Raw genomic sequence first — 13,336 nt, forward strand, 5'->3', positions numbered from 1 at the left:
TTTATTGAGAACTTGGCTATGGGGCATGCATCATGCCTATCGGTGGGATAAAATGGACAGCAGAAACAGACAAAACAATCCTCATGGATTATATTTTCTAGTTAGAAAGATAGGCATTAATCAAATAATCATATATACAGATAAAAGGAGGAATGTGGAAATGCAGTATACTGTAGCACTTGGAATATTTAACGGAGGGATTTGACATAGAGATGCTAAGGAATACCTTCCCAATGAAGTGATGTTGAAATGCAGTGAGAATGATGAGTGACGGAAGGGAAGAGTACAAAGTATCATGGTTACAATGGCTTCATGAAATTGTTGGGGAACTTGCTTTTACTGTTCTTCTGAAACAACATATAAAACATGAGAATATCTCATAGAGATCTTTAATCTATTTTTTATATGGATGCTTTGACAAGTTGGTGAATCCTATAGACCCCATCTCAAAATAATGTTTTTAAATGCATAGGATATAGTGCAAGCAAAATATAAATAGGGAGCCAATTAAATTGAAAAATGGGTCTGTCTATAGACTCCTTGGGGGTGTATTATGAGTTAAAATGAAAAAACTTGAGTTAAATAATTCACCTGTAAAGCCAAATAGGTGGCTACTGTTTTTTGAAGATTGGCAATAAAGGACTCGTCAGTAGGGGGGAAGATGCAACAATATAGAGATGTCATGTCTCTTGAAACTAATCTATAAATGCAAAGCAATTTTAGTAGAAATTCTACCAAGATTTTCACGAGAATGGTATAAAAGGATTAAAACACTTAAATGGAAGAAAAACATTTATAAATAGGAAGACAATTTTCAAAAAGAAGAGCAAGGAGGAGGATTCATTTTGCCAGATACCAAAATGAGTTACAAAACCCAAGTAATATATATTTGGGAATATGTGGCGACCCTTTAAAAAATTTTTTTCCATGAGATTATGCTTCTAGGAAAAGGAAATTGCTTTATTTTGAGTTGTTACAACATATTTTATTATGAAAAGCCCAGGATTTCTTTAGTTTGAGTTACAAAGTACTGCTTGGCAAAGACACATTACCAACCTGTAGCTATAGAGATTACCTGGCCCAAACCTGTGAAAGGGGAGTTAAAGACATTCAGCATCAGTACGGAAATTCCTGGTGATGTGACCTCATGACGGCTAGTGTTGGAAGTTGTTATAAGCAAACTTTTTAAAGATTACTTCAGGAGCGCTTGGGTGGCTCAGTTGGTTAATTGTCCAACTCTTGGTTTTGGCTCAGGTCCTGATCTCAGGGTCATGAGATCAAGCCCCATATCGGACCCTGTGCTTAGTGTGGAGTCTGCTTAAGACTCTCTCCCTTTCTCACTGCTCCTCCCTGCACGCTTTCTCTCTCTTTCTCAAATAAATAAATCTTTTTTTAAAAAAGATTACTTTAAAAAAGGGGTAATGTAAATGGTTAGCTTGTAAAGATCATGAAAACATACCTATGAGATGAGTGAGAAAACAACAGCACCAAAAACATGTGGCTGGGTATAAAATTATCAGAAACAGCAGGATTTCCAGGAACTAGTGGATTGAAAAAGTTCAGTTTTTCAAATAACTCAGGAAGTGAAGAAAATTTGCCTTGGAAAACATTGAGTTCATTGAGCTGCTTAAGTGATGACGGAGACATTGATGCAGAAAATACACATGAAAATTTGGATAAAATAGGGGCACTTGGCTGGCTCAGTCAGTATAGCATGTGACTCTAGATCTCAGGGTTGTAAGTTCAAGCCCTGCATTGGTTGTTGAGATCCCTTAAAAATAAAATCTTTAAAAAATTTTGCATAAAATAGCTTTATGAAATAAGAAGATGGAAAAAAGCAGTATTTCTAAATTTATATCTTATTGTGTATGTCTTTTAAATATTTATTTGTAACAGAAGTTTTAAATTAAAGTGTGTCTTTGACTCTTTTGTCTATATCCAGTATCTGCAAAATGTGTCCTGTGGGTCAAACCTGCTTGCTCAACTGCCTGTTTCTGTAAATAAAGTTTTATTGGAACACAGTCACGCTTACGTTTTCATATTAGCTATGACTACTTCCACATCTTAAGGTCAGAATTGAGTAGTTGTGACAGAGTTGAATAGTTGAGGCCCTATGGCCCAGAGGACCTAAAATATCCACTGTCTGGCTCTTTAAAGAAAAAGTTTGCTGACCTCTGATTTATATCATTGGAAAATTATATATTCAAATTTACATATTTAAGATCTTTTAGACCTTTCATTATATTTGGAGCTTGGTTCTGACAGTGTTGTTCTGGAGTAGGAACAAACACAAAAACCAAGGAAATAAAATACAGAGTCTGTAAATAGACCTATGCACATGTGGGAACTTAGTATCTGATAGATTGCCATCACGAATAAGTTGAAGAAAGGATGGATTATTTAATGGTGCTGGGAAAATGCAATCTCTGTATGGAGAAGATTGAAATTAAATTCTTGCATCACATCACATATAAAAATAAACTTCAGATCGATTAAAAGCCTAACTGTGAGAGACAAAATTATAAAGCTATTAGAAGAAACTCTAGAATTTTTTGGTGACTGACTTAGGGATAAGTAAGAATTTTTTATAGCCAGCCGCTGAAACCACAAACCATGAAGGGAGAAATTGATGTATTTGACTACATCAAAATTAAAGATTTTTGTTAAACAAAGGACACCATGTACAAAATTAACAATCAGTTGTCAGACTAGGATATTTGTTTTGCTTAACTTATAAATGAGTAACATATAAGCTATATAGGATACTACTGCAAATCAGCAAGGAAAATACAGGAAATCCGACAGAGTATTGGTAAAGGATGGACTGAACAGGCAAATCATAAGAGGGGCAGTCCAATGGGCTGAACTTCATTAGAAGTCAGACAAACATGAACTGGAAAAAAAAACCCCACAAAAACATGTCAATTCATATCTATTAAAGCTGCAAAAATTTTTAAGTTAAGTAATATCACACATTGGCACAGACAAGAAAAAACTGGAACCTTTATACCTTTCTTGCAGGGATGCTAACTGGGTTAAGCCACTTGGGAAAGCAGTTTAGAAATATTTAGTGAACTTGACGATGTGTACTATATATACCCCAGAGGAAACCATACAGGCTTACCTTAGAGATATTGTGGGTTCAGTTCAGACCACTGTAATAAAGTGAATGTGGAAATATAGTGGGTCAAATGGAGTTTTGGTTTCCAAGTGCGTATAAAAGTTGTGTGTGCGCCATACTGTAGTCTATAGTGTGCAGTAGCATTCTGTCTAAAAAAAGTGTATATCTTAATTAAAAATACTTTATTGTTAGGAGTGCCTGGGTGGCTTAGTCGGTTAAGCATCAGTCTTCAGCTCAGGGTCCTGGGATCTGCTTGTTCCTCTGCCTCTCCCCTCTGCTCATGCTCTCTCTCTCATGCGCTCTCTCTCAAAAATATAAAAAATACTTTACTGCTAAAAAATGCTATATCGTCACTGATTACTGATCACCATAATATAATAATAATGAAAAAGTTTGAAATATTGTGAGAACTACCAAAATGACATGAAACATGGAGTGAACAAAGGCTGTTGGAGAAATGGGGCTGATAGACTTGCTTGATGCAGGGTTGCCACAAACCTCCAACTTGTAAAATAGGCAGTATCTGCAAAGTACTAATAAAGTGAAGCACAATAAAGTGAGGTATGCCTGTATATGGGTTTATACGTTTATCATTATAGAAATATGTATAATAATGAATTATAAAAGACCAACTTTAAAAAAATAAATTGAATAAAATGTGATATATGTAAACAGAACATTATACATCCATTAAAATGCAAAATGCAAAAACCAAAGCGGTTAAAAGCATGGATTCTGGAGCAGCACTGAATTTGGATCTGGCTTTAACGGCTTACCATCTGTGTGACCATGAGCAAAATAGTTTCTCTGAAGGATAGGAATAAAAATAGAAATAATAATAATACCTGTCTATATACCTGATATACCATAAACACTATATGCATTAGATATAGTTTATCTATTTAGATTTAAATATAAAAAAGTAAAGTGGAATGGCAAATATGAGAAGCAGAAATAAGTAAATGGCACAATGCCATTTATGTAAATTGACAAGACTGGTTACCCGATGGAAGAGAAATCACATTGGGGAAGGGAAAGTAATTAAAATAGGAGCCAAGTATGGATATGTGCTACCAAGCTTATGATCAATTCTGTTCTGGATACCTAAGGTTAAAAAAAAAGTGAAAGAAAAAAAGGTGTGCATTGCAACCCATTTCAGGTGGAGGCAAGAGCATATATAAAGTGCAAAGACCAGTAATGTGAGCCACAGTGATGAATCTAAAGGCTGAAAGAAAGCCAGAATGGCATTAACAGAATGAGGGTAAAGAAACAATGCAAAACATGAGATTGAAGAGGGAATGTATGCCAGAACATTCAGGGCTTTGTAGGTCTTCATATGAAGTGTTTTCTTTTTATTTAAGAGCAGTCAGAAGCCAGTAGAGTATTTTAAACAATGTCTTTTAGGAAAGCTGAGTTTTCCTGTAATGTGCAGTAATAGATTGAGAGAGAGAAGTGTGGGAATGAGTAGCCTCGCTAGGAGACCAGATGGGCATGGGTGGTAACAAGGCCTGTGGTATTCATGGGAGATGAAGAGACAAGTGGAAGGACTCAGGACACATGTAGGAAGTAAAACTGAAAGGACTTAATGATAAATAAATTATGCATGTGAGGGAGAGAGAGAGAGTTCCAGAACAATTCTAGACTTCAGGCCATATAATTGAATGGTAGCACCATTTATTGAAATAGGGAATGGTTGGAAGGGAATCTGGTTCATGTAGGAAAATTATGATTCCAGTTTTATACGTATTGAATTTCAGGTGGCATTGAGCTTTCCAAATAGAGATGTCGAGTAGGCAGTTGAATTTTAAAGCTCAGAGGAGATCTGAGCTGGACATTACATTTATAAGTGATTTATAGGTAGATGGAAATTGAAGCCTTGGATATAGGATAAGACTGCCTAAGAAGACACTATAGAAGGAAAAGAATAGGGCCTGTGTCTTGACCTTTGAAGGAGAAGGAAAATAAAAGGTCCACAGATACAGGAAAATGAGGAGAGCATTGTGACAGCCAAGGGGGGCAGTGAACATAGTGGAACATAACTTCAAATATTGTTGAGACCTCAGTAAGATAAAGAGTAAAAATTTTGTTCACTAATTTTAGGTACAGGGAGACCATTGATGAACTTTGTGAGAATTAGTAAGTAGAATGGGAACTAGATTAGATTGGTTGAAGAATGGGGTGAGGAAGCAGAGATAGAATTTCGCTTATTTATAAATGGGAAGAGGAGATATGCTCTTCTCGTCAAGGAATCTGAATCTGCCTGTACACCATTACTTCTTCTTCTTTTAAAGATTTTATTTATTCATTTGAAAGACAGAGAGAGAGCAGGAGGGAGAGGGAGAGGGAATCTGAAGCAGGCTCTGCACTGAGCGCAGCATCTCATGTGGGGCTCGATCCACAACCGCGAGATCAGGACCTGAGCCGAAACCAAGAGTCAGACGCTCAACTGACTGAGCCACCCAGGCGCCCCTGTATACCACCACTTCCACGTATAGTAGTTTGTCACTCTATAGACTTGAAGGATGCATACACAAAATCTCTCTAAATCTTCTCGTTACCTCAAACTATTGTCGTCGTGTCCTCCTTGGATTGCATCTTCTTGATCGCTTTTCTCCCCACAGCTGGGACCACTGGATCCCAGCCTGCAGCCTTACTGCTCCAGTCTCTGGGATTTCTGTAGTTCTCCGTAAGAGAGTTTCCAACAGTTCTTTAAATAGTTCTTTGGGATACATGATTCCTAACTTTGTGACTAATATGATGGGCCTTCTCCTTGTGTGAGATGCGGCTTCCACTTCCCTTGAGACACTATGTTTTACTACAGTTCACTTAAGTAGACTGCTTTTTTGCTTCCGTGTGCCTTGGTAATTGGCCTACTATTCCAGTGCCTCTAGAACTGAAACAAAACCTTGCTGGTCCTAATATTCCTCTTCCTGCCTTCTTTTTCTCCCTGCTGGGTTCAGCCATTTCCTGAGAGGAGTGTCCCAGTTCATCAGTGTATCAACGTGTATATGATAGAAATCTACAATATATCTCACACATGGGAAGATAATTCTTCTAAATGGTGCAGAGCTCATCCAATGGTCCATGTAAACTCATGCCTGTTCTGGTACACATTTTATGGGCTTAAACCTCCTGCAGTGGTGCTTGTTTTGTGTTAGCAGGGCTTCCCTTTTGGTGGGTGATAATCAGGGAAAAAACAGTGTATTATCTGAAGTTACATTAATAAACTGGCGTAGCTATTTAAGTGTACTGATATTAGGTGTGAAGAAGGAAGCATGTGTTTGTAATTGAGTAGATATAATGGCCTCACTCATAGAGTTCTATTTTTAATTTACCTACTGGCTTTAGGCGAGCACTTTGAAACTAACATTTTTTATAGTCAAGGTTTTTGAGGTGTAATTTATTTACAGTAAAATTCACCCCTTTGAGGTATACACTTCAGTGAATTCTGAAAAAACATACAGTGGTATGTCTCCTACCATAAGCAAGACACAGACATTTCCTTCACCCCAAAAAGTTCCTTGTGCCTGTTTGTAGTTAATTCCCTTGCTCTGCTGCAGTTGCTAGCAACCACTGGTTTGATTTCTGTCCTCATAACGTTGCCTTTTCTAGGATGTCATTTAAATGAACTCGTATTATATAGGAGTGGGCAAACTATGGCCTATAGGCCAAACATGGCCTACTGGCTGTTTTTGTGTACGTGGTGAGTTAAGAATGGTTTTTACATTTTAAAATCATAGAAAAAAATTTTTTTAATGATAACATTTTGTGACTATAAAAATTACATGAAATTAAAATTTCACGTTTATAAATAATGTTTCATTGGAACACAGCCATGCTTATTCATTTAACATGTTGCCAATGGCTGCTTTCTGGCTCACACTTTTTACATCTTATTGAAGAAATACTTGCCTAGCCGATCTAAGAAGTCTTTGTTTAACCCAAGGTCATGATTTCCTTCAGTTTTTTTTCTAGGAGTTTTATAGTCATTATACTTAGTTCTGTGATCTGTTGATTGCAGTTATATAATACATTGAGTTAATTTTTGTATAAGGTATAAAGTATGAATTGAGGTTCATTTTTTTTAACACATAGATTTCCAATTACTTTTTTTGCACATGAATTTCTCATTGCTTAAAAGATGACTCTTTCTCCATAAAATTGCCTTGACACCTTTTAAAAAAAAATAATGACCGTTTAAGTAGTGGACTATTTTGGACTCTATTCCATTCCATTGGTGTATGTGTTTATCCTTTGCTAATATTATATTGACTTGATGACTTCTGTAGCTTTATAAGTCTTGAAACCAGGTAGTATGAGTTCTGTAACTTCTTTTTCAAAATATTTTGCCTATTATAGAAATTTTGCTTTTCTATATAAATTTTAGAGTTAGCTTGACATTCTTCAACAAAAATCGTGCTGAGTTTTTGATTGAGATAACATTGAATCGAGAGATCAATTTGGAAAGAATTGATATCTTAACAGTATAGTGTTTCATCATTGATGTATATTTCTCCTGATATTTAGATCTCCTTTGATTCTTTTTATCAGTATTTTATAGTTTTCACCATAAAAAGCCTGTATATATTTTGTTCAATTTATACCTGAGTGTTTTCCTTCTTTTGTTTTTTGATGCCATTGCAGACTACTTTTTAAAATTTTGATTTCCAATTATGCATTGCTAGTCTATAAAAATCCAAGTTTTGGTGATATACTTAGTTTGTATCTTGTGACCTTGCTAAAGCACGTTTATTATAGGAGATTTTTTGTAGTTTCTTTGGGATTTTATATATAGATAATTCTGCCATCTGCACACAATTTTTTTCTCCCCCTTTCCAGTCTCTATGCTTTTTATTGTTTTAATGCACTGGCAAGGATTTCCAGTTCAATGTTGATTAGGGGTAGTGAGAGAGGACACCTTGCTTTGTTCCTGACTTTAGAGGGAAAGCATTGAATCTTGAACAATACAGTATGATATTAGCTGTAGGCTTTTTTGTTGAAACCCTTATTGCATTCAGGAAGTTTCTTTGTATTCTAGTTTGCTGATTCAAATGCTTTCTCAGTATATTTTGGCATAATTATATGTTTTTTTCCCTTAGCCTGTTAATATGGTGACTTATATTGCTTGAATTTAGACTGTGGAATCAACCTTGCATTCCCAGGATAAGCCTGGTACACCTGTTTCTGATGTATTATTCTTTAATGTGTTTCTGGATTTGGGTTGATAATGTTGTGTGAGGATTTTTCATCTTCCTATGTGGAATTTTGGTCTATAATTTTCTGTTATTTTTTTGTATGGTTTTGGTATCACAGTAATGCTGGTCTTAGGAAATTAGTTAGGAAGTGTTCCCTTATTTTCTATTTTCTGGAAGAGATTATGTAAAATTGGTGTTATTTCTTCCTTAAATGTTTGGTGGAAGTCATCAAAAAAGCCAGTGAGAATGGGAGTTTTATTTTTAAAGGTTTTAAACTAGTAATTAAATTTCTTTAACACATACAGGATTTGTCAGTCTTCCTGTTTCTTCTTGAGTCAGGTGTGCCAGTTTCAGTCTTCCAAGGAAATAATCTATTTTATTATAGTCTATTTCTCATGTAAGTTATAGAATTTATGGGCATAGAATTGTTCATAGTTTTCTTTTGTAATTTTTTGCATTTAATTTTGATTAACTGGAGTCTGTAGTGATGTTCCCTCTATCATTCTTGCTCTAGGTAATTTTTATCTTCTCTCTTTTTCCCATCTTGATCATTTTGGCTGGAGGTTATTGATTTTTTTTTCTTTAAAGAAGCAGCATTTGGTTTCATTGATTTCTTCTATAATTTAAAAAACTTTTTTAAAAAAATACTTTCTTTGGTTTTAATTTTCTTTTTTTGGAAATTGATTTTTTGAGACTTTTTTCTTTTTAATATAAGCATTTATTTTTATGTGTTCCAGGTTTCTATATGATACTTTCAAGGAATATCATACTCCTTCTGCCTAAAGAACTTACTTTATATTCCTGTGGTTAATGTCTTCAGACAATAAATTCTTTCAACATTTCTTTGCCTGAAAATCTTTATTTTGCCTTTATTTTTTTGAAGCATAATTTCACTGCATATGGGATCTTGGGTTGACAGATTTTTTTCTGTCAGTACTTTATATAGATGTTACTCCAAAGTCTTCTAGCTTCCATGGTTTCTGAAAGATGATCTTCTGTAACTTTTATCATTGGTTCCTACATATAACGTATCATTTTCTCTGGATGCTTTCATAGTTTTCTTCGGTTTTTAGCAGTTTGACTATGAGGAGTCTAGGTGTGTGTGTATTTGGTGTTTGTTCTATGAAGTCTTCTTTGAGGTTCGTGTGTCTGTGGTTTGGTGGCTTTCATTAATTTTGGAAAGTTCATGGCCATTATATTTCCTCTGTTCTGTTTTCTCCTTCTTTTGGTACTCCAGTTTCACATGTTAGATCAGTTTAGTTCTTGGATGCTCTGTTTGTTTTTTTCTTTCCTTCTCCAGCTCTTTTTTGTTTGTTTGGATTTTTTTTATTCACTTATTTGAAGTTTACTAATCTTTTCCTTAGTTCTTTCAAGCATATCCATTAGCCCATCAAAGAAATTCTTCATCTCTGATGGCATGTTTTCTATTTCCAGCATTTTCATATGTCTCTTATACTTTCCATCTTTCTGCTTCAGTACCCCATCTGTTCATGCTTGTTGTCCCCCCCTTTTTTTAAATAAATCTTTTACCTTAATAATTATAACCATTTTCAAGTCTGTCTGATAATTCTGATAATTCCATCATCCTTGTCATCTCTGAATCTAATTATGTTAATTATTTTATCTCTTGACAATGAGTTGTTTATTCCTTGCTATTCCCACCCCCCCACCGAGTCTCATGGTTTTGAATTATATTTATGCTTTAAAGTGGGCATGCCTTTTCTGTCAGACTGTTAGTGTTGGAAATTAAATCATCATCAGGTCAGAAGTTCAGATAGGTTTGGATTTTGTTGTTGACATCATCATCTTTAGTGCATCACAGTCTTAAGATTTCTCCAAATTCCTCCAGTGGGTCTACTGCTGCATTGTATTTAGGATGAATGCAGGAATATCACAAGTCGTTTTCAGTGTTTTGCTACCCCTTCAACCATTTACATCTACTTACTCCACAGGGGGCATCTCTCCACATGCTCTTGCCCCTCCCCCAGCAGTAAACTATTGATGCTTATTTCTTGATTCTAGGTTTGTGGCAGGGGTAAGGGTGTTTTGTTAAGTTTTCCTGCCCTTCATCTTTGACAGCACCTGTCCATCTGGGCCCTATGGATGAAGTTTGCTCAGACTTCTTAGGCCCTTCTTCCCAGAGAAGTAAATCAGCCTTGTATTTCTGATAGGTTTGGGATAGGAGTTTCCATCCCTCTCCTAGTTATGGAAGGCCTTTGATTTGAGCAAAGGATGTTGGCTGAAGATGGTTTTTTGCCCCTCTTTCATGTGGAGGTTTTTTTCCCTTTAACCTTTTCCTTAGCTGCAGTGGATCTTTGCCTTTGCCCTGGGGACAACAGAGTTTCCTTCTTCCTGTGGCTTATAGCTTTGACATTTTTAGGAGAGTCTGGGGAATTGTGCCTGTACCCCAGGAGCCACTAGTTAACTCTTTTTCAGGTACACATGTGTGCCCTCAAGGAGTTGTTTGNGCCACTAGTTAACTCTTTTTCAGGTACACATGTGTGCCCCCAAGGAGTTGTTTGTTCTTATGCCCTGCTCCCAGTCTTCCTCATAAGTAACCAGTAGAGGCCTGCAGAAAAGTGCCTGTGAGTGAATGTGAGCTTTCCTTGAGTCTAGGCCCCTAGCTATTCCAAACTGTCATGTTAGCCCATACTTGGCCTTTTACAGTTTGTTAAAATTTTAACTGATTCCCTCTTACCTGCTTGCATGGTGGCCCCTCTTTCTCCTCTTCTGCTCTGCCAGCGATGAAACAGTATATTTCATTTCTCTTTGGAGGGGCTTGCTGCTCTTTGGCGTTCAGATTGTTTGTTTGCCTTATATACTCAACTCTCTGATGGGCTCAAGAAAAGTTATGATTTTGTAGATTATTTAGGCTTTTGTCATTTTTAGATTGGGAGTGACATTATTTACAGCTTTGTAAGCAGAGTTAATTATAGTTTTAAAACATTTTAAAATTTCCTTTATGAAGATAATGGAAGTGAAAAATTTTATAACGATTTATTTTTAAAGAGTAAATAATACCTTTTTCTAGGCATCTTTTTTCTCATTTTTTTGTTTTGTTTTTAAGATAAAAATTGGTCTTACTTTTATTTGCACAGCTTTATTTGCTAGGCTCCTGATATTTCACAATGTTTTTAAAGCCAACTAATATCCAGACTGTTGAACAGATTTAAACAATTAGTGAGAGCACTCATCCAGGGTTTTCCCCTCTGTTTGGATTCTTAAGATCACTCCAGTTGAGAGTTGTCTCAAAGATTTGAAGTTCATAGTTTTGGCTGTACTGCATAAGGCAGATCAGCTCAGTCTATTTCTGAAGCTAAACCTTTGAAAAATTATATTTTAAATATTTTAGGGCATATGATTGCAAATATATTACAAGTAGTAGGTAGAAATTTTACAATTATAACACAAAGAGATATCTCTATTAACATGTATTAATTGACTTTTAAATTACCATGTATATCAGAGGCAGAACTAGTTGCAACACTCTTGGGATGTGCCATGTAGGATGTTATTCTATAATCAGAAAACTAAATTTTTATTCTTTATTCTCATTTCATGAAATTTTTGGATACAAAATTGCATATGGATTGTTGCAATTATTATTTTTGAGACCATCAGGAAACCAAATTTTTCTTATCTGTTTTCTCTGCAGAAAACTTCATCAGCAGTTTGAAATGTACAAGGAGCAGGTGAAGAAGATGGGAGAAGAATCACAACAGCAGCAAGAACAGAAGGGTGATGCCCCAACCTGTGGTATTTGCCACAAAACAAAATTTGCTGATGGATGTGGCCATAACTGTTCATATTGCCAAACAAAGTTCTGTGCTCGTTGTGGAGGTCGAGTGTCATTACGTTCAAACAAGGTACGGAATGAAAATTACACATAATTCTATTATAGTTAAGCTTATAATACAGTTAAGCTAATTGTGAATAAAATAAAGCAGACAATTGAAATTAATATTCACGTTAACCAGTGAACAAAAGAACTTCTAGTGTCTTCATTTTAGATAAAAGAAATTTTTACTTTTTCCTTTCAGTTGAGGAGATTTGTCTCATTGTTTATGTCCTTTAGCTAATGATTTTGTTTAGAATCATAGGATCTTAAACTTTCAAAAATGATGAAGATAATTTAGAGGTCAGTTGGTCTCACTCTTTTATTTTACAGATGCAGAAAACTCAGATTCAGGGAGATTAAAAGTCATTCTTGAAGTCACACAACTGATTAATGTTAGAGCAGTGACACTGCTTTTTCCATTACTATATATAATTTTATAACTTTGTAGACCTACTCATCCTTTGACCCCTGTTTTCTTTCCTTTTAAAAGAGGCTCTTCCCAGCTCAGAGAGTCTGTGTTTTATAATTTTATAGCTTTTGAAGCTACATTACCCTTTATTTTTGGTTTAATAATAATGAAATAAACAATAGACTATGGAATTTAAAGAAGAAATGTTAAGGAGATATTTTGTACTAGAGTTTTTTAGTTTATCCATTCACTTCAGGGAATATGTTAATGCTACCCAAGGAATGCTTTGCTGAAATAAGCAAAAACAGTATTATAATATGTTTTTCTCAGTAAGTTCTTTAGAATTTGCAATTATCTTCTGCCTAGTATTTTATCACTCAATTCTTTACTTAGGCCATTTTAAAATAGGAAGCTGATGTTTGTACATACATTACTTAGGCATAATTATGGGGATTTGGTCTCCTGTGTGATTTAATTTCTCCATCTTCTCACTGTTCCCGTTTCTCATTGTTTTGTTTTGCCCAGAATTAATAATTTTTCATTTCCCTCCTTCATCTTTCCCCCTCGTTTACCTGATTATTTTTCTTTTCCTTGACTGGTTCCATTGGCTAGACACTCCAGCACAGTTCTGAATAGAAGTGGTGAGAGCAAATATCCCTGTTTTGTTCTTGATCTTAGGGAGAAAACATTCAGTCCTTCTCTATTAAGTATTATATTAGCTGTCAGTTTTTCATAGATGTTATCTATTCATAATTTGCTGAGAGATTTTTTTT

At 35.3% G+C, this 13,336-nt stretch overlaps 1 protein-coding gene across 33 annotated transcripts in view; it reads left to right on the forward strand.

The window, feature by feature from the left end:
• The window catches only part of RIMS2 (regulating synaptic membrane exocytosis 2), a 611,447-nt gene that overhangs the window by 96,455 nt on the left and 501,656 nt on the right, over nucleotides 1-13,336 (forward strand). For all 33 annotated transcript variants that reach the window (XM_034668422.1, XM_034668421.1, XM_034668424.1 and 30 more), the window contains one exon: nucleotides 11,972-12,182. In XM_034668422.1, the coding sequence (XP_034524313.1) occupies nucleotides 11,972-12,182 (211 nt within the window). The remainder of the gene's footprint in view (nucleotides 1-11,971; nucleotides 12,183-13,336) is intronic.

The sequence above is a fragment of the Ailuropoda melanoleuca genome, chromosome 9 (assembly GCF_002007445.2).
Source record: "Ailuropoda melanoleuca isolate Jingjing chromosome 9, ASM200744v2, whole genome shotgun sequence".
In the NCBI taxonomy this organism is placed as follows: Eukaryota; Metazoa; Chordata; class Mammalia; order Carnivora; family Ursidae; genus Ailuropoda; species Ailuropoda melanoleuca.